The 27,440-nt window shown below is 39.3% G+C and overlaps 1 protein-coding gene across 3 annotated transcripts; it reads right to left on the reverse strand.

Moving 5' to 3' along the window:
- Nucleotides 1-41: 41 nt before the first annotated feature.
- On the reverse strand, nucleotides 42-27,440 carry kdm5c (lysine (K)-specific demethylase 5C). Of its 3 annotated transcripts, none has more exons than XM_047366880.1 (29): nucleotides 27,093-27,440; nucleotides 25,217-25,364; nucleotides 24,629-24,706; nucleotides 24,187-24,309; nucleotides 23,910-24,080; nucleotides 23,586-23,720; nucleotides 19,490-19,546; nucleotides 15,194-15,317; nucleotides 12,949-13,184; nucleotides 12,688-12,846; nucleotides 12,450-12,569; nucleotides 12,194-12,352; nucleotides 10,430-10,611; nucleotides 10,164-10,326; nucleotides 9,960-10,079; nucleotides 9,695-9,889; nucleotides 9,406-9,587; nucleotides 8,337-8,461; nucleotides 8,098-8,245; nucleotides 7,926-8,016; nucleotides 7,387-7,769; nucleotides 7,157-7,295; nucleotides 6,309-6,488; nucleotides 5,002-5,130; nucleotides 4,170-4,871; nucleotides 4,002-4,044; nucleotides 3,718-3,917; nucleotides 1,178-1,369; nucleotides 42-1,088 (listed from the first exon to the last, which is right to left on the reverse strand). In XM_047366880.1, exons 2-29 carry the CDS (start codon nucleotides 25,358-25,360, stop codon nucleotides 1,080-1,082), a joined length of 4,689 nt encoding a protein of 1,562 aa, XP_047222836.1. In that variant the 5' UTR covers nucleotides 25,361-25,364; nucleotides 27,093-27,440; the 3' UTR covers nucleotides 42-1,079. The 3 variants fall into 3 exon arrangements, with proteins under 3 accessions (XP_047222836.1, XP_047222842.1, XP_047222849.1); XM_047366886.1 differs by lacking the exon at nucleotides 27,093-27,440 and adding an exon at nucleotides 26,658-26,681; XM_047366893.1 differs by lacking the exon at nucleotides 19,490-19,546.

The raw sequence follows: 27,440 nt of genomic DNA on the forward strand, positions 1-27,440 counted from the left end.
CCAGTAAATCATGCTGAGGTCAGAAATAACCAGCCCAGAAGTCCTAAACAATTCTAAACCTTTATTTTTTACTAACAAGAGTGAAAAGAAACAAAGGCAACAGTAAAATGAAAGGTTTATACACAAACTCAAGACAACTTTGTGTCCGCAATATCAACAATAATAATAATAATAATATAGTCATTTGAGGCCATAAACAAAACAAGTTGAGACCGAGTGAGTTACAGTGAAGTAACCTTAATTTGAAAAGTGAAAATAATGAGGATGGATGAGACTGAGCGGAATACATCATGGAGTCCAAAGGATGGGATCTAAAAAACAAAGCGCTGAGCAGAAGGTAAGGATAAAACAATAAAGCCAAGAGGTACATATATTCATTTTGGAAAAGTAGCACCAAAAACATTAATGCCTGTTTTTAAACACTTCCCAAAATTTACTCAGGGTGTTGAAAATGCACGTCTCCTAGAAACAGCTTCAAACACAAGATTAAATACAACTAAAGAAGAAGCATGTGTGACCATGGTAACGTTCGTCTCAGGTCAGCAGTCTGAAATCCTGCACTGTACCCTCAATGTCGGGATTCAGGCCCAAATAACAGATTAAATTAACCCATAGCTTATCCAGGGTCAACATGAGAGCTCCTATGAAGTGAAACTGATGCTGTTGGTCCTGAGACTGAACTAGCATTTAACAACGTGGGGAGTACAAAGCAAACTGACCGACCTCGGAGAACTCGAAACCAAAGAAGCTGCTTTAACGGCAAGTCTCACATCGGTCCAACAGTCTCTGGAAACAAATGCTCAGGTAAGAAAGTATGTGACAAAATAATAATGAGAGAGAGATACTGCTGAGTTATTGATGCAACAGTGGAGTGTAGAAGAACAGTCATTTCTCTGTTAGTGTCTGATCACATGGGTGAGGGATGAAGCGGGCGTTGGGGGGGGGGGGTAAATGGAGGAGAGAGGGGATGTCCTGCATCGTTCTAGAACTTGACACTGTTTCTGGCACGGAAAGTTCTGCTTCTCCAGTATCTTTCAAAAGGACAAATCCTTCTGAACACAGCTCCCACGTTGACTGCATCACAAAATCTGTACAAACAGTAACATGATTACACTTTGGTATATTCAGAATAGATTTACAAGCATTTCTGAAAACAACAGAAAAAAGAAAGTCTTACCTCTGGATGGATTTCAACATTTAAGTGACGAGCTGGGCTGTTTTTGAGAAGACAGGTTTTCTTTGAGTGAGAGACATCCAAAGGTTGGTCTCCTGCTCCGTCTGCGCTGCTGCCACTGTGACCCTTTCTCTTCCTTTTGTCCTTTGGTCGTCCACGGCTCGTCCTCGCCCCTCGCTGCTCCTCAAGCTCAATCTGTGTAACAATCAAAATGATTCAAATTCAGTAACCAAACCTTGTTAATTACACACTTTTTAAATGATACGGGTGTACAATTTGGAGAACAAAGTTTCCAAATTAAGCATTCAATTTCTAGATTGTTCTGGCAGTTTGACCACTTTGGATTTATGAAATTATGTGGAAATTATCACGAAGATAAGGATTACGTGATCATGATCACAAATCATGAAAGAGCTTGATGCTGAGGTTGGCTTCACATTTAGCCGTGTGTTAAAGGACAATTTCATCATTTTATTTTGTTTTGTTTGTGAACAAACTTCGATCCGCACTATTTAAAAACCTATAATACTTAAAAATGTTGATGTGGGCATATTTGTGCCAGTGCTTTGTTTGCCGTCTAAACCAGGCCTAGTTTAGAACCTTATGCCAAGTTCCTGACCCTGACCTTGGAGAATCTATTTGCCAGAACGGAGAGATTTTTCCCTAGTTTCTATTTTTGTTGGGGCAACATGAGACACACCACTCTCCATAAAGGCCGTATCTCACCACTTAATCAATGTTTTCTGGTTTTTCCGAATGAGGAATAAGATTTTCACAGTAGCTAAACAGTTAATGCCGTTGTTTTTGACAAAATAGAAAATATAGAAATATAAAAAACAGGGAAATGAAGTAGCCAAACAATTACCTAAGGTTGCCGATGGAGGGGGAGGGATAGTGTAGCAGGAGGACACCCCAGTTGTAAACACAGCATCATAATGGCTTTCTGCTAAAAAGATGTTAATGATGAGAACTAAAGGCAGGATATTGCAAGGAGTTTTTTTGGGGTCAAACCGGGAGCGAAGAGCAGATTTCAATGCTGGATTCATGAGGTAAATGAGCCACAAAATCTTCAAGATTGAGCTGACTGAGCAGCCGACGCCTGGTGACCCAGATTGGTATGTTGCCTTTTGTAGTCATTTATTATTTGAGATGCAATGAGCATATTGCAGGTGTTGAGCAGGTGTTGAGCAGAATTCATTTTGTCTGCTTAAAATGGATCTGTGGCACATCTCTGAGCTAAAACCGGAATTGACACAAGAAGTTGAGGGATGCTGCTTCAGCATCAGGAGATAATACCAATCGGTATGTGTATATTCACACTATTCTTTAAACTTGGCAGCTCAACGTTTTGGCATCTTTTCAAAAAAGAAAGCAAACAAGCAAGCAAAAAAAAAAAAAAAACATGTTTTATTGTGAAAGGCAATGAAAAAATCTCGATTCATCTCACTGTCCTTTTAACGTAGTTTGACCATTTTCCATATATGGTAAAGATGAAAATTTTCACGATGTATCTCAAACTGTAAATTTGATCTACTTATCAAAAATTCAGATGCATGTTTGTTTTATTTGTTCTTGTTCATTTATATTTGTTTCGTGTTGAAACCAAAAAAAACCTAGGATAAGACCTTTCAGGTTTAGCACCTTGGTCACTAACATCTTTATCTGCTGTTTGGGCAATGCTTGCAGAGCTAAAATGCTTGACATCTGTAAATAAGACATGTAAGCAGCCCACTGGGACGGTGGTGCGCACCCATTGGACTGCGATGACGATCGTCAATAATTTCTAAATAAGAGTGGATTTATCTCTGGGGTTTGTCAATCCTTCAAGATCCATTAAAGCCATTTACTTTTTTACAAAGTGGAGAATTTTACCTTTTAGATAAAAAAAAGTCTGGAACATTTCTCACAGTCAATTTTCTTTTTCCCATATTTTAAGACTGTAGGAACCTTGTTCTCTACTAGCTTGTAGTTCAATAAATATTCAATAAACCTATTTCAGCAGAACTGGGTTAGAGTACATAAAAACAATATGAATGTTTTCAAAAATTCTAAATTTGATGGATGAAGCTTTAACAAAAATGAACTTTTTTTCACTCTGAAACCAATCAAAGAAATCCGACTTTTATTTCTGCCTGTGAATGCATCAGCAACTTTTTGATGCCCTATGTTTTGGGTTTAGTAAAAATTAGACAAATGTTAAGCAAATATGGATTGATGCATCAGAAACCTGCAATACATTTTTCATTTTAAAGTCAATCAAGTTAAAATGTTGTGTTAAAATAAAACTAATTTTAAACAAATGAGTTTGTGTGGATTACATAGAAATAAAGTACCAAAATCAGACTCTGCAGATTAGAAACATTAATCCTGACCAAGAAAAGCCTACGCAGTGCGTCTGCCGTTTTAACGTCTCACCTCTTTAATACCTTTACTCTAAAGATTATACATGATCACATCTGTAGCTTTTACCTCCTTATCAAACACAGTGGAGGCCTTTTCTGCTTGGTTTTACCAAAAGGTTCTACCATATGTTCTAGTCTGACCTGAATGAGTGTTTGCAGTGTTTCTTTGGGAGGGTCTGAGGCAGCTTGCAGGACTCTGTGGATGGTGTACGTCTGGTCCAAGGTGACCTCCAACAGGTCTCCTTCTAGCTGCAGCTCCTTCAGCTGCTCCCTGGTGGTTGGGGAAAGCTTCACCACTCGGCCTTTCAGCAAAGGCAGCAGGGGCATCAGAGACTCCACACCTGAAATAAAACAAGAGGGCAGCATTAAAACGGTGCTCTTTCAGCAGGTTACGGTCCATAGCTTTTATCAGCATGGTGTCCTACCTGTAACATTTGACTTCTTGCTGACACCATTCTGACATTCAGCCTGCCAAACAGGGACATGACAGATATTTAAATGTTTGCAGTGTTTATAGAAGATTTGACAAAACTCAGGTTCTGCTGCAACGTTAAGATTTGATTAAAGTGGTTCAACTGGAAAATATAATTTACCTGAGAAGCACTGAGTTCCTTTGTTTTCTTAATGGGGGAATTGTCTTCTGTTAAATCAATAACTCCATCCTCTCCTTCTCCTCCCTCAGAGTCTGATAAAACAATAACCGAATTCCCTTCTGCATCCTCTTCCTTCTGCTCCTCTTTCTCTGCGAGTTCTTGTAGCTCCTGAAGTGCTTGCTGCAGTTCTGGCATCTCCAGCGCCTCCTTGGCTCGGCCCTGCCACGTGATGGCTCTCTCTGTCAGACACTGTAGAGCTTCTCCTTCTGGCAGACGCACAGGTAACCTCTGCAGGGCTACGAGCAATGCGAGAATAGTTGCCAAACGAGGCCGGCGTGACCGCTGACACTGCGGGCATAAAAAGCGGGTGTCCCAGTCCCACCAACAAAGATGGTTACTTTGTGGGCTAGAGGGCGGCAGGAGGGAGGGGAAAGAAACACAGCCGCCATGGAACCAGTCTTTGCACAGATAGCAGCGGAGCTGAGGAGCACGGGAAGGCCCGGCGCAAACACACACTGACTGAAGAGGGGTGGTGCCACTGTGGCTACCGTTTATGTTCTCTTTAACAGAGTTCATGGTCTCATCCCACCACCCGTTGTCCTTACAGCTTGCTGTGTTAAGTCCAGATTTACACATGTTCGCTTTCTGCAACCTCAGAAGTGCCTCCTTTTCCTGATGCTCCCCTTCTTTGAATGCCAATACCTAAAACAAGACACAAGCAAATCACACAAACAAGTCTGGGAATGAGGCATAAGACATGAATCTACAGGGAAAGAGCTGCATGTTTCCTTAAAGATCTAGGATCAACGACAACAGGACCAAAAATTCTTACAATAGCTGCAGGGTCCCTCAACGCTTGAGCTGAGAGCCCCAGAGTGTTGGAATCTGAGTCATCTAAAGAATCATCCAACGGCGTAGTCTCGGTCCGCCTCTCCCTCCTCTTCACACATGGACATAAAACCTGCAGGAGGAGAAGAAGGGATTTCATTTCGGTCATCATTACAATTTTGCATTTACAGCACCATTTGAAAAGGCACAAAAACATTTGACTTTACAGTTTTAACAAATGCAGGGTTTAGAGGTGCACAGAGGAATTGTCTGATCCTGGCCAGCGTGTTCACCGAGCTTCTTACGGTCAATCGACACATCATACTAAACTTCAGCAGGTTCGTATTTGTTTAGTATCAGTGAGGTATTAAAAATAAGGCCAGAAGAATCAAGGGATGTAAGCAGCTACTTAAAAGAAAAGTGTGTCTTTAACAGCATTTTCAGATCATCCTTTCGTTCCAAGACCTTCAGTCACCACACTTCATGATCAACTGGGGAGGTTGTGAAAAACTCATCACCAGAACTCCACCCTGGGAACTCCCCGCAGGAGAAATCCTCTGCAGGTGAAGGCTAAGAGTTATAAGCCACACCCCTTTGATTTCATAATCACAGAAACATGACCTGAAAGCTCACACAACCCGTGATCGCGGCAGATCTCCTTTTAGGATGTAAAAGGACAATGTCATGCTTAATGGGGGTTCATGGTTGTGTGGTTATTGCAGAACTATGATGTAAAAGGGGATTATGACATGTCAAGACATGCCTGCGATTAATCCAGTCGGCAAAACAATGAGGCTTTCAGCGGATAACAGGAAGGCTAACTGGAGAACAGGAAAGCTGCTGTGTTTTAGCTTTTTGAGCTTTCTACCTCTATCTGTCAGCAAACATGCTGGATTAGGACACCACGGCAGCCTTTTAGGAATCTCAAAAATTAAAGTGGTTATCTATAATCTATAGGAAACACACACAGACTGCTGTTGTAGTAGTGCTAGCCATGCTAACCCTGCGAATCACCGATATAAGATGCTAAAGACTGTTCAGTTTCCCAATCATTTTTTTAAATTTTAAAAACAGTAAAATCTGTTGTGCAGTGAACGCTCTTACACTCTGACATGACATTGCATCTGGCTTGAAATGTAATATTTATATATAAAAAAAATAAAATATTGAGTGCTCACATATCTTCTTATAGCTCTTAATTGAGAAATCAAAAGCAAAAGCAACAGGCCAGAGCTTTACAAAAACCAGAGGTCATAAATCATGTTTGGCACTTCTCTGAAAAAATGATGAGCAGGTTTATTTCAGTCTTACCTCCAGTAAGCTGTGCTGACTGCTTTTCTTTAGGAAGGTCTTGGTGGCCTTGTCCCTCCAGGAGTGAGCACTGGCCACCTGCAGCTCCAGCTGCCTTAACTCTTCCATTAAGACTGGTAAATCCCTTCCTATTGCCACCAGACCCTCCAGATCATCCAGACATGGGTAATGCTCCCCATTCTAAAACAACACATTTCATTCATTTATTGATTTATCCAGCCAATATTAGATGGTTTAGAGCACAGACATCCAAGAAACAGCAAAACACAATAGTTGGCTTGGAAGAGATAATCAAAATTATTTAAAGAGGCCTTTAAAGTACCTTCTTCAAAATGAGTCCCAACCTCAAAGAGTGTCAGGGGAGACCAATATCTGAATAAAAAGCTATGTCTGTATTGTCCCACTCATAGTTTGGGTTTTTCCAGAAAGACTTGGTACTTGTCCCCAGCACGGTTCTCATTAGACAAAGCATAAATTCTGTCTTCCCTATCTCTCCCTCTGCATCGTCCTTTAATATTCAGCCTACTACAGCTGGATAACTTGAAGTCAGTAACAGCTTTAGTCCTTTAGTCTTTAGTCCTAATTCTCATGCAGTAAATACTTTGAAAACTTTAATTCATCTTTAACATGAACATAAATATCATAAAAGGTTCTGCTCTCTAATTCTGTATAAACTGTTTTAAGTCTCAGTTCAACAAACCTTTAAAGCCAAGTGATTCAAGTAAGAGGTAAACATTTTAAAATCATCCATGGGGACATAAAGGAAATTATTATACAATTATTACAAGCATTTGTACCTCATACTAACACAGTTAAGCAAAACAAGAAGGCACAGGCTTTTTTCGTACCTGGATTTCCTCCAAGTCTGTCACCCAGGCCCGAGCTCGCGTTAAACAGCCCCGTAGAGACTCAATGTTGGGAAGCTTGACGGGAATAAGCTGGGCCTCATTTACAATTGCCTCGAGGGTGGAGAGAGGATGCTTCTGCCTAGAGGAGCAAAACAAAAGACCCTATGATATCTTCACACGATGATCACTGTTGCCATTTTCAATAAGGGGAGAATGTATGATTTTATTACTTTTGTTCTAGGCAGATCTGTGCTTTTTCCTCCCAGCGTTCAGCGATCGTGAGCAGTTCCTGAAGCTCAGCCATGGCCGTCTCCACAGATACGCTCTGAGGCACGTTGCAGCCTGCTTCCATTAGGTTCCTCAGTACTTCCAGTGTTACTTCGTGTCTCTGCCCTCCTCCTGTGCCCAGAGTGCGCCTCACCTCTTCCAGCCAGTGGCCTTGTGCCTTTAGGCCCTGGAGTGAACCACACTCTGGCACCACGACAGGCAGCTTGCCTCCCTGCTCCAACAAACTCTGCAACTGCTCAGGAGGAGGCGACTCTTTCCTCCAGTCCTTGTTATTGACCAATACTTGGGCCTGTTTTTGGAAGTCCTCAACAGTCCGCAAAACCGCCTTGAAAAAATACAAAAATAAATAAAATCACATATTGACGGCAGACTTTTAGACTAAAGAAATTCATGGGGCAGTTGGCCATAACTTAAATCTGTTTGTAGAGAATAGAATATTACGATCACATTGGGTTATTTAATACGGCATTATGTTTCTTACCTTAACTTTCTCTAAATGGTTCATCACACAAGGTAAGTTTTGCATTTTCTCAACCAAGGACTTCAGCTCAGCCCAGGTCAACCTGCTATCACTGAATGAAATATAAAAGTAAGCATAAATCTGAATAGAAATGAGCACTAATGTAATAGGTCAAGTTTGTGATTCATCTCACCCAGTCTTTGAATTACTGAGCAGCTCAGCACTTGTCTGTTGGCAGTATGCTATATCTTTAAAAACAGTGTTGAGTTTCCTAAGAAGTTCATTGTCAGGAAACTTCTTCTCTGCTGCTTCGGCCTTCAACTTCTCCAAGTCATGAGTCTCTGCAATTTAAGATTAATTTAACATCAGCAATGACATCACCTACTGTCTTACATGTTTAGTTTATGTGTATTATTTATGGGGATTTCCCACCAATTTTGTTTCCTTCTTCCTGTTCAAGTGCTTCTTTTACCCTGTTGGCCCAGGCATCAAAGGACTCCGACCTAACCTTCAATCGATGGAGCATTGCTAACAACTCATCCAAGGTGTATCTGTACCTGCAGATTGAGGACCAAAAGCATGAGTAAAGGTTATATGAGAAAATAAATCTCAGAAAGCAAGTGGGGTATTTTTCTGTATGCATGAGGGAATAATCCTCTAATTCAGTTGTGGTATACCCCCAGGGTCTATTCTCGATCTCACTAAATGTTTTGGGATATATAATATTTCCTGTCATTGTATGTTTATGACAACCCAACTAATTTCCCTTTCCAGTGTCTCTGCTCGACTGCAGCTTCCACTTAAAAGCTACAGGATCTCAAAGACTGGTTACCACAGTATCTTCCGAATCTAAAAAAAAAAAAAAAAAACAGAATTCCCGGCATTTAAAATCATACTTCCTTGATTTGACTGATGCCCTTAGATTAGAGAAGCCAGTAAATACTGTTGTTAAAACCAATTTTTCAGTTACATCAAATTGCCTTCATCACCTCTAGACTTGTTACAACTCTCCATATTGGCCCCAAACAACATCGTCTTCATCTCTTGCCGTTTGTGTAAAATGCTGCGGCTTATCATTTAACAGCTATTGGAAAGCATGACCACTTCACTCCAGTTCCAGCAGATATTTTAATGGCCATCTATCAGTTTTCACATAGATTTTAAGATTATTTTACTTCTTTTTAAAGGTTTAAATGGTTAGGCACACCTTCAGTAACCGAGATGCAGGACCTATATAACCCTGAAGGAACACAGATTATGCAGCCAGCTGCTCTTACTGCTACTAAAGTTTAAACTAAAGCTCAGAAAGAATCTGGGTTTTGCACAACAGCACCAACTCTCTGGAGAAACATGCAACTTGTTACCCATAAAGTGGAGTCCACAGTGACTGAATTAGAGTTCATTTTGAGTCTTTTATGCTGTGGTGTCTACTTGTTGTAGCTGGTAAAAACGGTACAGAAATAAAACTGACAGTGACGATGTGTACAGACAGGATGAATACCTGAGGTAGAGCTTTTCAGTGGGACAGATGCACAGATCCTGAGTGTGGTAGAGACAAACCAGTCGTTCAGGACAGTTGGAGCAAGCCAGAGCAGAGAGGAAGCATGTCGTCTTACATTTGTCACACTGCCTTTCATCATCAGGCAGCAGCTCAAAAGCCTCTCGCTCGGCTTCTGTGATGCCCTGCAAGTGCACCAAAGACAATAAACACAAAATTCTTACAAGGTGAGCTATTGTTTACCTACACATAGAGTCACAAAGAATCCATTTGATTTATTTCAGTGACTCACCCTTTCCATCAGATTCTTGCGCAGTTTTCTCTCTTCTTGAACAATGATGAACATCTCCCGATGCGTAGCTGCAGCCAGGTTAAGGTCCAGTTTCTCTGGGGATGCAGCCATTTTACAAGTGAGCTCTTCATGAGAGAACACACAATACCTCCTCAGACGGCGGTAATGCTCAATACAGTGTCGGCCAGCAGGAAGCTGCAAATAGAGAGAAACTCTGCAGTATTGTGGATAACTCCAAATTAAGCCAATGTTAAGACAAGCTTACCCAATCTGCAGTGCAGAAGTTGACTGCTTCAGCAAAGTTATATCCCTGATTGAAGCCACTGTGGTAGGCTCTAGGAAAGGTGATTACAAACTCACCAGCACACTGGTTGGTGCGAACGACCTGAAGTTTGGAAACAAGAAGTTAATTAAAAAGAAACCTTCACAACCTGGTTCTTTTCTGAACATGTGGTGATGTGGGACTGACCGGGACACCATGAGCCATGAGGATATTTGGGTTCATAATGGTGACGAGCTGGTGCAGAAGGTCAGGCTGGTACTCAAACAACTCTGGTGTCAGCTTCTTCATAACATCTTCAAGTTGTTCAGCTGCCGCAGAAGGAACCCCATACCAAGTCTTGGGTTCGCCCCTGGAGATATAGGATACATGGAAGGAAAACGGAGACTCAAATTATCCTTCAACACCTTAAAACTTTCATAAATGTTCTAACATAGTCACAGAAGGTAGCGTACCAGTGCAGGTAGTTAATAGAGTAGCTCCAGTGATCCTCAATGTGCCAGCAGAACGTTGAAAATACCATGCCCACATAAAGCCATGGCACCTTCATCCCAGAAATGTCTCCATTAATGTGGCAAAGGAGCGACTGCTCCAAAACAGGCATCACATTTAAGTTCCAGCCAGAACGTGCATATTCCTGCCCACCAGAAGCACAAACAGCAGAAAACAAGGGGTCAGTTTAACTGTAAATGCTGTGATCTTGGCTGCTTCTTCTTTCGGCTTCTCCCTTTCAGGGGTCGCCACAACGGCTCGTTGGTCTCCATCTAACCCCATCTTCTGCATCATCTTCTCTCACACCCACTACCTTCATGTGCTCTTTCACTCCATCCATAAATATTCTCTTTGGACCTCCTCCAAGCCTCCTGCCTGGCAGTTCCAGCCTCAGCATCCTTCTACTGATGTAGTCACTATCCCCCCTCTTTACATGTCTAAACCATCTCCATCTGGCTTTATCTCCAACACATCCAACATGAATTTCCCTTTGATGTCATCTTGGCATAATCTGAGCAATTCAGACTAAAATTATATTTCATTAAATGGACATATTGCAAAACATGACCTACTATTTGCATCTATATTTCCTGATATCCTAGTGATAAACTCTTTGCCATCAGCTAACCGTCTAGCAGTATTGTGTTTCTTCTTCTCATCTGTACGCTTATTATAAAATGGAAAACCAGTGGTGGTCTTGGTTAGTTTTAAGATGATTTAAAACAGAAAGTGATATAAAAGACTTAGAGCACTTCAACTAAAACTGAATTTTCAAACAATGCTGTCAAATAAGAAAATAATGAAACATTTTTATTAAAAACACAGATCAGTTTACCTTACATTCAAACAGGTGTTAGTTGTTAACCAAAGCAGAGTAGACTGCTTTATGTGTGCAACTCCTCAAAGCAATGTTGGAAAAGATGGATCCCTCTATATTAAACTAATGCACTGATTAAATAATACACAAAGTTCCTGTTCAGTGTCACTGTGTGGCTCTCAAACACCTGATCGTTTTCTCCACCACGTTTGTGAGTTAACAGAATGCTTTGGGGTTTTGTATTGGGTCAGTTAAACAGGAAACTCCAAAATTGCCTCAACCTTTCTTAATTTTGTTGCTTTGGTGATCAACTCAAAATGCATCATTTACATTTGGTCTGTGGTGAGTTTTAGTTACAAATTAATCTTGACTGATTAAATTGTGTTCCATCAGACTCATGAGTGACAGAAGATGCTTCCTGAAGAGAGGAGGATTGGTGGCTGAAGACAAAGATTTTTTACCGAACTACTTGATCCTGGCAGTAATTTATAGGAGGAGCTCCAGTGATAAGTGCTGTTTGATGATGAGTTCTTTTAAAATAAAGATATATGTAGATTTTTTTATACTCAGCATATGAAACCTCTTACAAGACAACAGGTCAGTTTTATTTATAAAAATAGTTCAAGCACATTTATCACTTTAATCTCCTTTAACCAATCACCGTCATCCCAAACTAACATAATTGCTGCACTTAAGGAAACTACAGTTCTTACATTACCTTGTAGCAACTAATTAAGTATTAAATATAAATAGCATAGTCAATATTTTAATTACATTGTACACAATGATATATAATACTCAGCTTCTATTCATGTAATAAATAGAGAACTCTACAATATCACTAATATAAAACTAAAAGTAACAATAACTTTTCCTAAACAACAACAACAAGAGAAAACCATAAGCATACCTCTTCTTCTTTTGTGAGTTTCTTCTTCCCGTTATTCATCGGAAAGCCACTCCCAAACTCTTTGGAGTGTATGTCTGCTCCATACTCAACCGTCACGTCTTCTTCAATACTGCTGACTAATCTCCAGAACTCTCTCTCCACGAGCTCAGTGGGAACCATCTACACGTAACAGAAGGGTTGGACACTTTAAGCCTGTCTCTGTTTTACATCACATCAGACGGAGTCCTGTTTTCTAACAATCTCTAGGTGCTCTCACATGAACAGGCATGTTGAAGTAATCTGCTTTGAAAGCGTCTGCCATTTCTCCGAAGCTCTGCAAAGTATACTCTCTGGTTGCTTGTTCAAAGCCGAATGCTTCTGACGGTTTCTTGCACTCCTGAGGAAAAGACAGGAAGCGAGAGTGAGGAAACTCAAAAGCAACCAGGTGGGTTTTTTTTTTTTTTTTTTTTTAGCTGAAGTAAATCAATAAATCTCTTAAAAAACTTTGAACTTACTTCAACCACACACTTTGGGCATCGCCACTTGCTTTTGGGAGGATCAGTGAGGGGGGGCAGGAGACAGTAGGTGTGATAGTTTTCATCACAGCTGTCGCACTGAAGGAGCTTCTCATCCTCATCTCCCCGACCACACATTCGACAGATAAAAGAATCCACCTTTGGAAGTAAGAAATAAAGAAAAAGTTGATTAGACGTTTATTAGACCAACAAGTCAGAACAACTGGCTTGTCACCCCCGGTTAGCAACTACAGGACTTACACACTGTGGGTTGGTTATGTTTCGTCTAAGCCTCATGGTCATTTTGGACCCATCCTCTCCATCTTCCTCCTTCTTCACCTCAGTTTTCACTGTAACAGTGTGAGGAGGTAGCTGAGGGGTGGATGAGCCCCCATCAGTTTGCTTCTCTTCAGAGTCTAGTGGCTCAGATTTGACAGGAGAATCACCAGAAGCAGGGAATGTGGCATCCTTGATGGTAACAGTCTGAGGCAGCTCATCTAAAAGAAAACAATGAAGTCTTCAAGATTAGATTTCGGTCTGTTTATCCCAGACACTGAAGGGGTTTCAATTATGGATGAAAGCCATTATATAAACCAGACAACTTATGCTGAGTCAATGTTTAAGCACTTGCCTCTTTTTGTGACGCTTTCTTTGGTTAAAATAGGCTGGATACACAGGTATGTTTATAAGTAGGACTGAGAAGATTGGAGTCACTTGAGTGAATTGATTATTTTGATTTGATGCCATGTTTAAACCGTATGATCGTGCATCCCTTCTTGCCAATAATATGTTAGACCATGGTGATGGGACTTTATGCCCACATCTGATATAGGTCTCATTGAACGAGATCAGAAAACTCAAGGAGAATGTTGAGGGTGTGGAGATGCACAGAGATAGTCACAGAAATATTTAACAGTAATATCAAAACGTCATGTTTTCCTCATATCAGGCAGCCTGAGTTTAATGCTAGAATTCATGACTCGGTCTGTCCTTCCGACAGAAACATATTTGTGGTTTTGGGTTGGTTTTTTGCCAACTTATTAATGATTTTTTTTGTGTGGAAAAAACAACAATCAAATGAAACCATATTTACACTACCGGTCAGACCGGTCAGAGTTTTAGAGACACTTTCTCCAAGGATTTTCTTTATGTTTATGACTATTTACATTGTACGTAGATGTCAGCCTGTTTCATTAGTTTCACTGACGCCACGATACTCCATCTCACCTGGTAAACACTGTGCGGGCGGAGCTTTCAAGAAATGTAAGGGAGAAGGTAAGTTAGTGAGGTTGGGAAAAAATACTCTAAGCAAATTAAAACGCAGATGTGCAAAGACTGCGCTCCGTTTTCACACCTCATGATATTTTCGCTTCAGAAATCTTACATAGAACGAGCCTTAAAATATCAAATACATCTGATGTATTGCCCTGTCCTGCTTTGACATGTATGATGGCAGAAGGTAAAACACTAAGAGAAGAAAGTCAGAGGACAAGCCCAAAGCGTTATGCCTAACAGTAAAAACCAGATTAGCTAACAAGTGTTTGTACAAACATTTGTCCATACGAAAGAAAACATTTTTTGCCTGAAATGTCCTCCTTGAGACCATGAGCAACCGAACTGACAAGCAGATACAGCATCATCATATATAAACTGGGGGAAAACAATCATACAAATCATAAAGAGTATGCGTAATACTCATGCAAAGTCCAGTAGCTTCAAGCATGTATATTTACATACTGATCTGCAACATGTTCCATGAGCAAAGATGACCCTGTTTTAGTAGTGATAACATATTTAGAACACAGGACGGCAACTTTGCATAAAGGACACAAAATATCTAGGGTATGGGAGATCATTTGCCTTTAGTGACAAAAAGATTTTTCAAGAATATCATTGACAAACGTATTTTGGATCGTCAAAGAGACGTGCTGGTAGACGATGGAGTTTCAGGTTATTTATCTTAATCAGGTCTTTGTCTGGTCCGAGAATTCAGCGCCAGGTCAGAATAAAAACAAATGCTTTTAAGAGACCATCAAAAACAGCCTAGCTTATAATCTTTAATAAACAAGCTCTGCATGAATGAAACAATGTGGCTTTTTATGAGAAAAATGAAGGTTTTCCAATAATATAAAACTAAACTGATGTTTTATGGTGCATCTGCGCGTGCACAAGAATGTGCAGATATAGCGGGACAGATTTTATTGTAACAGGATGCTGTCTCCACCATAGCACCTGCTATCCGATTACTTGATTTAGTTGTTTTTTTATTTAATAACATACTTGGATACAAAACTATGTAGCAAGGTATGCAAGTATTTTAGAATCAAACTTAAGGGAATGCTGCCGAATAATAAAGCTTTGAAAGAAATTGGATCACATAAGACGATAATCCAGGATGCAGCATGTTAAGTAGGCTCTCCAAAAGGAGCATCATACTTCTAACATGAATGATAGAGCATTAAATTCACTTGTTACAAAAAAAAAAAGTTAAATAAAAATATCTTACCTTTTTTCTTGATACCTTTGTCCCTTGCTACCAGTCCAAGTCCCATCATCTTTGGCCCCGCACCGTAGATCTGTAGTTTCTTTAGCTCGGGGTTCTTCTCTATGTCTTCCTCTGTAGGTTCAGGCTGAGAATGAAAGAGCACTCTTTCATTATAAAGTCTCAGATGGACAATGGCTACTTCACCAAGCACACAAGCAAAGCAACAGCCGAATGATGACCAAGTGCAGAACAAACTAAACTTAAGAATATAATAATGCAAAACAATGCATCACAAGAAAGGATTAGGGACTGAAATCAAGGAAATATTAACCTATATCACCGTGACAACTAAAAAGGATAAGACCACCCATCACAGGAAAACACAACCACCAGCAGATGCAACCACAGTCATAATGAAGAAGATATTTTAAGATCCATCATGTCTCTGCGTATTGTGATAGTATTTAAATTTAATAAGAGGCATAGAGAAGAAAATAAATGTCTGCAGATATACGCTTCCATCTGCAGTTACTCGTTATAAACAGGCATGTAGGATACATTTGTTAATGAAAACCCACAACAATAAAATTATCCTTTTTTTAAATGACAAGAAAATATTAAGCACTTGCTAAGCTAACACGACCAAACCTTGGTCACAAAGATTTTATACCAAAATCTGATTTTGAAAAACACCTGTATGAACACTGGAACTGCTCTAATTTACTCTGGGTTTTGCTCTTATTTACACTGAAATGAACCGTGCTTTGTGGGGATTTAGGTTTTTTTTGAAGAAAGCTCAGTTCTGATAAAAATTAAAGAGATCATATTGCTCCTATATTGGCTTCCCTTCATTGGCTCCCTGTTAAATCCAGAATAGAATTTAAAATTCTCCTCCTCACATATAAAGCCCTTAATGATTTAACTCCATCATACATCGGAGATCTGATTGTTCCATATGTTCCTAACAGAGCACTTCGTTCTCAGACTGCAGGTTTACTGGTGGTTCCTAGAGTCTCTAGAAGTAGAATGGGAGGCAGATCATTTAGTTATCAGGCTCCTCTCCTGTGGAACCAGCTCCCAGTTTTAGTCCGTGAGGCAGACACCCTGTCTACTTTTAAGGCTAGGCTTAAAACTTTCCTTTTTGATAAAGCTAATAAGGCTTAGGTTATCCTGAGCTATCTCTGTAGTTATGCTGCTGAAGGACATAATAACCACTTTCACTCTCTCTGCTACATTCTCATACTACTCCCCAGTTATTTGCCGTTATTGTTTTTAACTTAATATTCTCTCTCTGTGTTTCTCTTCCTGTAAGTTTCACCACTAGGCCTGGTTCTGTGTTTAGCTGTGACACCTTCCTGGAGGGGGCATCGGCCCAGCTACTGCTGCCGACAGCTTAATGTTCTCCAGATGATTCACCTGACCCTGTCTGTCAGGGTTTAACATTGTCTCTCTCATAGACATAGCTTTTGGCTATGTGTTCTCTTTCATACTTAAGACTTGAAAACTGGCTGGAGTTCATTTGCTTAAAGACCTACTGCTGCCTTTAATGCATTTTTCTTTCACATTGGCAGTTCTCCTAGATCCGTGCTTCTGTGTTCTTTTGTGCGTATGGTCTGTTCTCTCAAACCCCCAGTCAGTCGTGGCAGAAGGCTGTTCACACCAAGCCTGGTTCTGCTGGAGGTTTCTTCCTTTTAAAGGGAAGTTTTGCTTTCCACTGTCGCTACATGCATGCTCTGTAAAAGGGATTGCTGCAAAGTCAACGACACAATGCAAGCGACTGTCCACTGTCGCTACATGCTCATCCAGGAGTGAATGCTGCTAGCCACTGACTTGAAACAATCTGTCAGTGGCTTGACTTGTATCCACATTGAATAATAAACTGAATTTGCCGGCATTGTTTGATAATTAGGATCAATTGGAATGTACGTACTTGACTTGGAATCGATATGATTCGAGCAAATTCTTTGTGAAGTGCCTTGAAAGGACATGTGTTGTAAATTGGCACTATATAAACTGAATTAAATTCAATCATTTCAAGTTATCAGACAAGAAAAAGAATCTGTAAGAAATTCTGTCAAAGCCCATAACTGATTCAAGTTTAAATCTGAAAAACATTTCAAAACACATGTAGACAAACGTTAACCCAGCAAACCATGTCATTAATTTGAACAAGTTACAATTAAAACGTACCCAATAGCAGTGTCATGAAATATAAATGCTGAAAGCAGATATCAGATCTAATGTCCAAATGTCCATTAGAGCTCATCCACACTGGATTGGATTATCAACATTTTTCTAAATCCTTGGAGGAGATATTGCCAAACCCCAATCTGAACATCAATGACAAAAAATGAAATATACATTGCCATAAAACATGCTTTTAAATAAATGTTCCTTTTCCAAATAGTTCCAAAATGGTTGCAAAAGAAGCACGAGTACCTAAAAGCAGTTGCAAGTAGAGATGCATCGAGATGTCGACAGATACTCAGGACTGATTTTCAGCTTTGCTAACCCTGACAAATGATAGGTCTGTTGGAAACTCAAAACAATCAAATAAAATTACATTTTTCCGATGATGGAACGCACCCAACGTCACTGTAAAAAGGGCAAGCTAACAACAGCACTCTTGGTGATGGAAGTCGTTACTAAGAGAAGAAGTCTCAGTTAGCTCTTTTCATTTTCAGTGAGGTGATTGAATTCAGACGAAACCAAAAAGCTGCCTAAAAGGAAACTGGATGGGTAGAAGCAGTGGTGGAAGGATTAAACGCGCGACCCATATTCAGAGGCTTCAGTCCCCGATGAAGCCGTTGCGGGTTTGACTCCTGGCCCAGGAGACCTTTGCTGCAGGTCTTCCCCCTCGCTCCACAAATTCCCGTCAGCTTACAGTGAAAAAAATTAGAAAAATAAAGGCCACTAGTGCTGCAAAAAAAAAAAAAAAAAAACATTGCAAAAAGGAAACTTTTTATTCTGTGTTTATTCTGGATTTATTAACTTATAACTTCTGCATTTCCATTAACTTGATGGTATTTTAAAAAAGCTTCATAAACAAGTTAACCGTCTAAAAAAAGTGAGAGTTTCAGCAGTTTATCAGTTTATGCTTTCAATCTCTGTCCATCCCTGACCAAGCAGGATTTTAAAATATTGGCAGCCTTTTGGAAAACTAACAGGTAAAGCTCTGTACTGCTTACAGTTAATAATGCTAACCATGATAATTACTAAAATAAGATATAAAGGACAGCTTAAAATGTTCAACTCCACTATCATTGTTTTTGATCTAATATAGGACCACAAAGCTGCTTTACAGTGACTCCTCTCACACACATGGTGTGACATCACCACTACGCCCATTATAAATACTTAATGAGTCCTCACAGCAGTAAAAAGCTGGAAAAACATTCCAAATGCTGAGTTATATCTCCTAAAGAGAATAAGAATCTGCTAAAATTGGTATCTGCAGGTCAAGGTTTTACAAAACCGGAATCTGCCACAAAACTCTGATCGGTGCATCTCTAGTTGCAAACCATTTAATCATTTAGCTGCAACTTGGTCTTTCCTCAATCTTTGCTTTATGCTCTCTACTAATGGAAAATTAGGATACGGAGAGACTAAGAGGTCGACAATAATTAAACAAGTAGTAAATATTAATGAGGGATCATACTAAGTAATTAAAGATGTGTAATAGGTCTAAGTAAGTGCACTCAAATGAGAACACATGCAGCCACACTGTTAGCTTTAAAAGTGATTACAGGGCAGGCCAAATCAAAGGAAGTGGAGAAAATAAGGTCACTGACAGCTCGGGAAGTCAGTATTTAAGGGCAAGCATTAGAAAGGAGAGAATATAGGTGAAAGAGCAAAGCGGATCAAAAAAATACACTGGAAGAGTTAATTTCTCAATAGCACTTTAAATGTTTTTTATAGGTGTATAGATAATCTGACCAAGGATACCAGAACACCTGCCAACATCTAAAATAAGGTGAATATGAAAAACCTGAAAAAACTGAAATTCACCTTTACACTATAAAGATTATAACAGAGTGGGTAAATCTACCAGTTTTACTGACAAACCTCCAAACTGAGACCAGTGATTTTTTATAATTATTGCTTTTGCAACTTATTGTCCTGAAAAAAAAAACAACCAAAAAAACACCCAAACATTGGGAACAGCAGAGGAGTGAGAGTGCATGTTAATGAAAATGTTTTAGTATTTCAAAAGAAATGTGAGACAGACATAATTTTATATGAGGTATGGTGGTTTAGGGTCAGCAAAAGGAAGGAAGAGGGGGCGGAAAGTGAGCTCTTATGCTCAAGGGGCAGTACCGCAGAGATGAGTTGAGAGCCAGTGGTGAGAGGATGTGGGGTCAAATCCTCTGGACCCTGCAAGGGGAGACAATAACAGCAACAATAAACTAAGACAAGGAAAATGGAAAGCGGTAGGGAGTAAAGTCTGGAAAGATGAGCCAGTATAAAACATGTCTGAACATCTGCACATTATATTCCATCAACATAATGTTCTGGAGAGAGTTGCCTCATTTAAAATATGTTTGTCTGTTCATTTGCAGTTTTCGCAGATTTGAATGTTTCAAGTTCGGGTTTTCTTTTTCAAAATTCAAAATCAGAGGCAATCAACTTTCTCTTTAATTCAGGGATTTTAAAATTTGTTGCCAAAAATACTAAAAGACATAAACAACTGGATTTGCCTTTTTTTTTTTTTTTTTAAATGAGGCAGCTTTTGAGACAGAAACAAAATTACATTTTTTGAAAGCTCTCAGTTATGCATCTAAATTCTCACTTACAATTTTGCTTTTCATGCACATTTTAAGTTAAAACAGTTTGCCAGCATTACTGGATAATGATTGATCTAGAAGTATATGTGAACAAATGTGCTGGGTCCAAACCTTGGAATCTGTCCACTCCAGCTGACCATTTTTAACTGTATGATTTAAATGTGATTTCTTGGATAAAAAAAAAAAAAAAAAAGAGCATTTGGGGCACTAATAAGTTTCATGGTGAGCACTAAGACCACATTTAAGGGATGTCAACTTGTGTGGAGATATTTTAATTTCAAATCATCAGCTCCCTGATGACAGCTGGAGAAACACAGTGAGTGATTTTGATTTTGTCTCGCTACAATATTAAGACCCCTGCAATTCCGATATATTGCCATTAGACTGAGGCTAAAAATGCAATACAGGTGCATTTCAATAGATTGGATGTTCATAAAACGTTAATGCATTTTAGTAATCCAATTCAAAAAGTTAAACTCACATGGATTCCTTCACAGAATCACATATTTGGACAAATTATTCCTGGCAATTTTGATGACTATGGCTCCTTTTGCGTGAATTCCTGTATCAATGCAGCACAGCATGGAGGCAACCAGTCTGTGACCCTGCTGAGGTGTCAAGTAGTCCCAGGTTGCTGGTTACAACAGCCCTTAGCTAGTCCAAATTGTTCCCTCTGGTGTCTTGCATATTCCTCCTAATACTCTACAGATCCTCTATGGGGTTTAGGTTCAGGCTTCTTTGCTGGCAAAGCAAGCCCACTGGTACTGTGGTTATTAAACCAGGTACTGGTACTTTTGGCAGTAATGGTAGAAGCCATGTACTGCTGGAAAATGAAATTGACTTCTACCGTAAACGTGGCTGTACAGGGAAGCATGAAGTGCTTTAAGGTTTCCTGGTAAACGGCTGCAGTGACTATGGCCTTAATAAAACACAGTGGAAAAACACCTGCCAATGACAAGGCGCCAGTGACTGTGGACACTTCAGACTGGACTTTAAGCAACTTTAGATTCCTCTGATGCTTTTAGCTCCCGAATCTGGGACCTGGATGCAGAATTTACTTTCATCTGAAAAGAGGACTTTAGACTAGTGAGTAGCAGTCAATTTCCTCCTTAATCCAGGTAACATGCTTCTGGCATCGTCTCTGGTTGGGGAGTGGCTCAACACAAGGAATGCGGTTGTAGGCCCGGTTCTCCCTGTTGCCTGTGGACTTTTTCCTACCACACCTTTTCCTTCTGCTACACTTTCAGCCAATATGCTTGAACACAGCCCTCTGATCAGCCAGCTTCTTTAGCAATGACTGTCTATAGAACAACTGTCAAGTCAGTAGTCTTCCTTGTCGTCTTCATTAAAAATCCTTGTTTCATTTGGTCCTATGCTATATTCTATAAAAAAACACAGTCTGGTGTTTTTATAGGCAGTAAGCCATTATTACAAAAATATACACCTGATATACTAATTTTATGTAAATCCATATGAGTTTGACTTTTCGATATTTAATTAATTAAATAAATTACATTTTCATTATATTCTTATTTATTATACAGACCTGAATATAAGAATGAAAATTCTGTCTAATTTCAGGCAGCTATGGTAAACAATGGCTGCAACACACAACTGAAAGCAGAATTTCTCCACTTGTGATTAAGTCTGGATAGTCACAACCCAAAAAAAATTTTGTGTTCAAGCTCAAACAGATGTATTGATTTTTAGCTACAGAGCGTAACCTATGGACCGCATGGACATCACTTTCTTATTCTTCTTATATATTTCAAATCTTCACACTGTCTCGCCTCTGTTCCTTTTAATTAATTATGCAAAACAATAAACAAAACGAAAAAAAGAAAAAGTCATTACAGTAAATGAAGAGAACTGAAGCCAATAGGCATGCATTAGTATTCATGTTAAAAAAAAGCATTGCAATAACCAGATGTAGCCTGACCCAAAAGCTTTGTTTGTAATAAACACAATAATAGCATGAAACAGATTTATACATCATACAGCTTGTAAAACAACTTCCTTTCTGTATACTTTGGTGAAAAAGTGCCACAGAAAAGCATGAGAATGCAAGCAGAGAACAAAATACCCCAGAAGCACAAAGCAATAATAGCAGAATTAGGCACAGCAACATGACCGGGTGGAAAGCAAGCAAGCTGGAATGCGCTCTGAGTGCACTGTAACATTTTCTGGACACAACCATGCCACCTGATGCTACACAGTTCACTGGTAAAGACTCAATTATAGTCATCATCGCAGCCCACATTGCAAGAGTAGTTTAAGATACACCTAATGTGCAGAATGCTGCATTTACTTGATAAGACTGCATCATTTATTTATTTGGGTGAAGATCAAACATATGAAACTGTTAAATGCTGCAAGAGGTTTTTATGCTTACAGCTGAAAAAAACAAAAAAATAAATAAATCAAAGAGCAAGTGCAGTTTTCAATCTTATGGTGAAAGTTATCCAAATAGCAGTTTCAATACCCAAGTTACTCAACCTGTCAGATAATTCTTATGAGTTGGGATAAAGGGCAAACACTCAAGTCGGTTACTGGAAGATCAAAAATATCAAGAATGGAGCTAATTTTTCCACCTACACTGTTGTTTGTGGTTTGTTTCTGAAAAAAAAAAAATCCTAATAATACATTTACTGATTATAAAGATGATGAAGAGGAGAGCGGAGACAATGAACAGCTAAAAGGTTGTGGGCGAACAGCATAATCTGAGTCCAGCAAAATGTGTTCAATCAGGAATGGACTTTTGGACCACTCCAAATTCCACCTCTGACCAAGCTGAGAACAGTTAAGACAACCAATTGATGTGTTATGATGAACTGCAAAAATTATCATTTAAAAAAATTATAAAAACCACAAAACTTTGAAATTATTGCTTTGCAGTGATTAGCATACACACACGTGTGCACATGTGGTTTCTTCAAACTGGATGAATCAACACATTGCCACAACATATGCTGTCCAAGCTGAGAAAAGTATTTTAACCCGGCAGCACACATGGACAGCATGCTTGGCATTGTGCTACACCAAGAAGCTGTGCTTCATGACCAGCAGATCCACTCAGCCGCTATGCAACACACAGGCATGAGCGGCTTGGAAGTGGCTGCTTTTAGCTTCCAATGTAACAGCATGACGATTCTGATGAAGCAAGAAGCTGCAGTCATGACTGTTTTATTTATGATGCTTTGAATATGGATGTTCATTCACAAGAAGCTACCACGGCAGATCTCTGACCTAGCAGCAGATATTTTACATATTTTCAGCAAAAACATGTAAAAAACACACAACAGTCTGCAAAACTTGAAAATATGTTGAATATGTGAGCAAACTAGAGTTTTAATCCATACCTTAAAAAATACAGAATATATAGACACACACATGGATTGTAATGTTTGGTTTCTTTCCTGTGGGAATCACTGCTGGTAATACAATTACATCGTTTCCTCTAATTTACTCAGTGCAAATGTCAAATTCATCCTCAAACAACCACAATCAATAAGAGGCAATGTGCAGCTGGACTGTATATACCATTGTCAAAAACAGTTTTCAGCAAAGGGTTACTGGTCCCAGAGGTATGCAGATATACAAAATAAGTAACAGCAGGTACTCCAACTCACATCGGGCTGGCACCGGTTTGCTCTGCGTCCATAACTGCTCATTTTAGATGGCGGCACAGACTGTCGCAATGGGATGGAGTGAGGCTTGTACTCTTTATCCACATCTTCACCGTCATAATGCTTTGGCTTGCAATGCTTGAAATTGAACAGAAAATAAATATTTTTTAGTTAAAACACCAGAAAGGCGATCAAAACAGAGAAGTTTTTGCGCAATAATGTATTTCTTTACATCTGATTTGCATGTCATCAATTAACTGAAATTGAATAAAAATAAATAAATAAATAAAAAACATCGGTAAAATTCAACTTAGAGTGGAGTTATACCGTAAGGCTGCCACCAGACTGAAACATTTCAAACGGATAGACAATCCTCTCATAGTGTGACCGCAGCAAAGACCCGAGGTTCTTCCCTGGAGGGTAGCCGAGCCTCTGTGCTATACGAGCCCATCGCCGTTCCTTACAGATCAGCTCAAAGCCACCTTCCTCTGCCACAATCTGAAAAAATAAATACACTGCTTATTTAAATCTTGGCACATCAAAGAAACCAACAGCTATTATTCCTGAATGAACATCGATTAAAAACTATTTGACCTTTACTCACCTTTGACAAGCTGTACAGATCGAGAATGCGCCTTTCGATATGTGGGATTTTTAAAGATGATCCTTGAATCTCCCAAAATCTGGCAATGCGGTCCAAATAATTGAGTTTCACTCTGGTCTCAGCCTAAAATGAGAACACAACGATCCCAAATCAAGCCACTTCAGACGAAATACCAGCTGATGAAGAGTTTCTATCAGACAGTCGCATATTTGTACAGAACAAGTGCAGTAAGATGCACAGCTGGAGAACAGTCTGAAGCCCTTTAGGTTAATGCAAGGTGTTCCTTTCAGTTCTAAGTTCTAACCAAATTAAGGTTGTTGGATACCAAATAATCACAGACTTCCTTGACTGAAACCCTGATTTTGAAATTAGATTGTGACACGAACAATAACAGTCGTCATTTTTATTGGAAGGTGACATTTAGCGCGAGAACAACCCTTACCTCCAACTCATTTAGCCTCTGGATGCGAGGAGTGAAGTGAAAGTTTTCCAACTCCACTGAAAATGGTGGCTGCCAGTCCTAAGTGAGAGTAAACACATTCAAATTATTAACTTGTGAACTCTGTATTATCTCGCCTTATTATTATGAATGTACCAAAAACTAAAATAGGATAGAGCACCAACCAACAAAGTTGAACTTAGATTAAGTTTAATTCCTCTTTAGATACGGCTTTCAAGCTTGTGAAAGTGGTAATAAAACATGAGGTCTTACTACAGGTGAAATTTGGCATTATCAGTTACAAGATTTAATTTGAAGTCTGTTCATCGCAGAACATTTCAGAGGTCTCCCATGTAAATATTCATACATTTACATAATTGTTTTAATGTAGTTTAAAATCCTTTTTTATTATGCTATCAACACAGATATCCAACTCATGGTTTTCTCCATCCATAGATATAACAGATCTACAAACTGTCTACCTCAAGATGATGCATCTTGGAGGGAATGAAAAAAAAAACATTTTTCACTCCAAAAATATGTAAAACATCACGTTTCTGCAACATAACTTAGAAGTAAGCAGGTACTCACTGGTGGAGGCCGAATTTTACAAATTCCGGATTTCTCGGCAATTGGACGTATCTTGGCAATGTAGCCCAGCGGATCCTGGAACTCCTCCCATGACGGCTCAAATACTGGACACTCCGGAGGAGGGATAAACTCTTCCACTTCCATTTCCCTGACAACAGGAAGAGCACAAAGTGAAACAAGGTAAACAACTTTACTTAACAAATGGGCACAATATTATCAATATTTCTGTTTGTTGAGTATGTGCAGCTATTTATAGGGTCCAGAATTTTAAATTAATATGCAACCAAATATGTTTTTCTAATCTGTCAAAAATACAAAAAATTAGAATAAATGTGTCACTTTCAAATAAAGCTAGAATTTCCAAATCAACAATTTAAAAAGCAAACCAAATTTTTACAGTTCGTTTCTACAAACAACACCTCATTTGTTTAGTCTTGCAAAATCAATACTTCCTCATTTTACCACCAGCTCTACTTTAAAAAGACAGTTACTAAAAATGTTTTTCAATCATTTTCACAGGACAGTAGTTTCTATTACGCTTGACGGAAAAAACCCAAGGAAGCCAATTTATTGTCCAGGAAATCCCCTCCCCCAACATCAGACACAACGAAACAATTCTCAGGAACATGAAGGGCCAGTAAGGGTTCATGTTACACCTTTTTAGGTTAATTTCAAACATTACCTAACTGCATAAGAACAGCTACCTGATCCGACAGCAATAATTTGCATAACAGTGCTGTTCCTTATTCTACTACATGGAAACCTGTACCAGCCATATTCCATTTTTTGAAAAATTTGTATTTCCCATCTAATTCTAGTAATGTTCTAGAAGGTGCCTATATGTATTAACTAACCATCTTTTTGGGTTTAATTTCTTAAACTGAATCACACAGCTAAACACAACAGCCCTTAAATCAACTTGAGCTAATTTAAGCAGAAGACAACTAAGTACTAACAATTACATATGTGACCAACATTAAGAAATACTGTAGAATTGTAAACAAACCCCTTAAACTTTCTCAGTTTTACTCCACAACAATGAGCAAAAAAGACGAATGTTTAACAGATGTTAGCAACAATCACACTGAGTTTGAAAGTATGTTTAGATCCATTTCGGCAATATTCATGAAAACAATCCTAAAATATACTCAATTTCATGTTGGGATTTCAAAGACAATCAACCACATTTTTCACGGGCCTTCAGGCAAACAATGGCGTTGAGCCAATGAGCCCTAATGCATTAAAAGGCCAGAAAGGCATCACCACTCGTAAGTGGGCAGAGCTTGGTTTACAGTTATAACATAAAACGTCCAACATTAAGCTAAATATGACACACAGCCTCGTTTTAATGTCTTTATAAACCATCATCCTTACATTATCCCATTAGCTGACGGCGTTAGCAAGTAAACTTGTGAGAACTGACGTAAAACACTACGCTTACCTTTAGCGACAGCCGTTAACAAAGGAAGTATTAAAAAAAAAAATGCCTACAAACTAAATTAACAGTAAACAGATAGCTAAATGTCATCCATCTGTCCCTACTGATAACAATGACCAGTTTTGACGTCTATTATCTAGCAACGAGAGGCCATAACACCACTAACTGCTTGGATTAGCATCAAGGCCTCCAAATTTTTCTAGCAGCACCGTCCCACTGCCTCACATAGGTGGAGATAACTAGCATCCGTTTGCTAACGTTAACTGGAGTCAACAATGTAACCGCAGACCTGCTAACCTATGACTACACAGCGCTAATAATGTCGAGCCAACATTCAACTATAAAGTAATTATTATTATTTTTTTTTTTACAAACAAAAATTCAGTTATGTATCCAGTCCGTTATAGTAAAGTGTCTAGCTGCATTCCTGTGACTGACCCGAAGACACCTCGATGTCCCGGGGTATGATAAGGACTGTGGCCGCACTCCTTCCTCTGTTGTTGGGATGACTGGTAGTTAGCTAACCAGCTGTGCTCGGTCCTGTTCTGTTGGCTAGCAAAGTTGACCGTTTTCAGCTTCGGTTCTCCATACACACCGCTCTGCCAACCGCACGAGCTTAATATAGGAGTGGCTGGTGTTCGTTTAACAGTAAACGACAATCTCAAACTTTTCTCAATAACTGTCGGGATAAATCATTTTTCGATCAACATCATGACTCTCTTCAGGCCATCCTGTGCATCTTAACGAGACGCCATCTTAGCTTTTTCTCACGACCGAAGTACAACC

The sequence above is a fragment of the Girardinichthys multiradiatus genome, chromosome 1, assembly GCF_021462225.1.
Source record: "Girardinichthys multiradiatus isolate DD_20200921_A chromosome 1, DD_fGirMul_XY1, whole genome shotgun sequence".
In the NCBI taxonomy this organism is placed as follows: domain Eukaryota; kingdom Metazoa; phylum Chordata; class Actinopteri; order Cyprinodontiformes; family Goodeidae; genus Girardinichthys; species Girardinichthys multiradiatus.

What these genes read in the sequence shown, in the direction of transcription:
- kdm5c (XM_047366880.1), bottom strand. Translation starts at nt 25,360, where the DNA reads ATGGAAGTGGAAGAGTTTATCCCTCCTCCGGAGTGTCCAGTATTTGAG. An exon ending in GCTCTCAACTCATCTCTGCG is followed by an intron (nt 15,318 to 19,489) that starts GTACTGCCCCTT and finishes TTTCATTCTCAG; the next exon opens with CCTGAACCTACAGAGGAAGA. An exon ending in CAAGAAGTCAAATGTTACAG is followed by an intron (nt 3,918 to 4,001) that starts GTAGGACACCAT and finishes GTTTTATTTCAG; the next exon opens with GTGTGGAGTCTCTGATGCCC.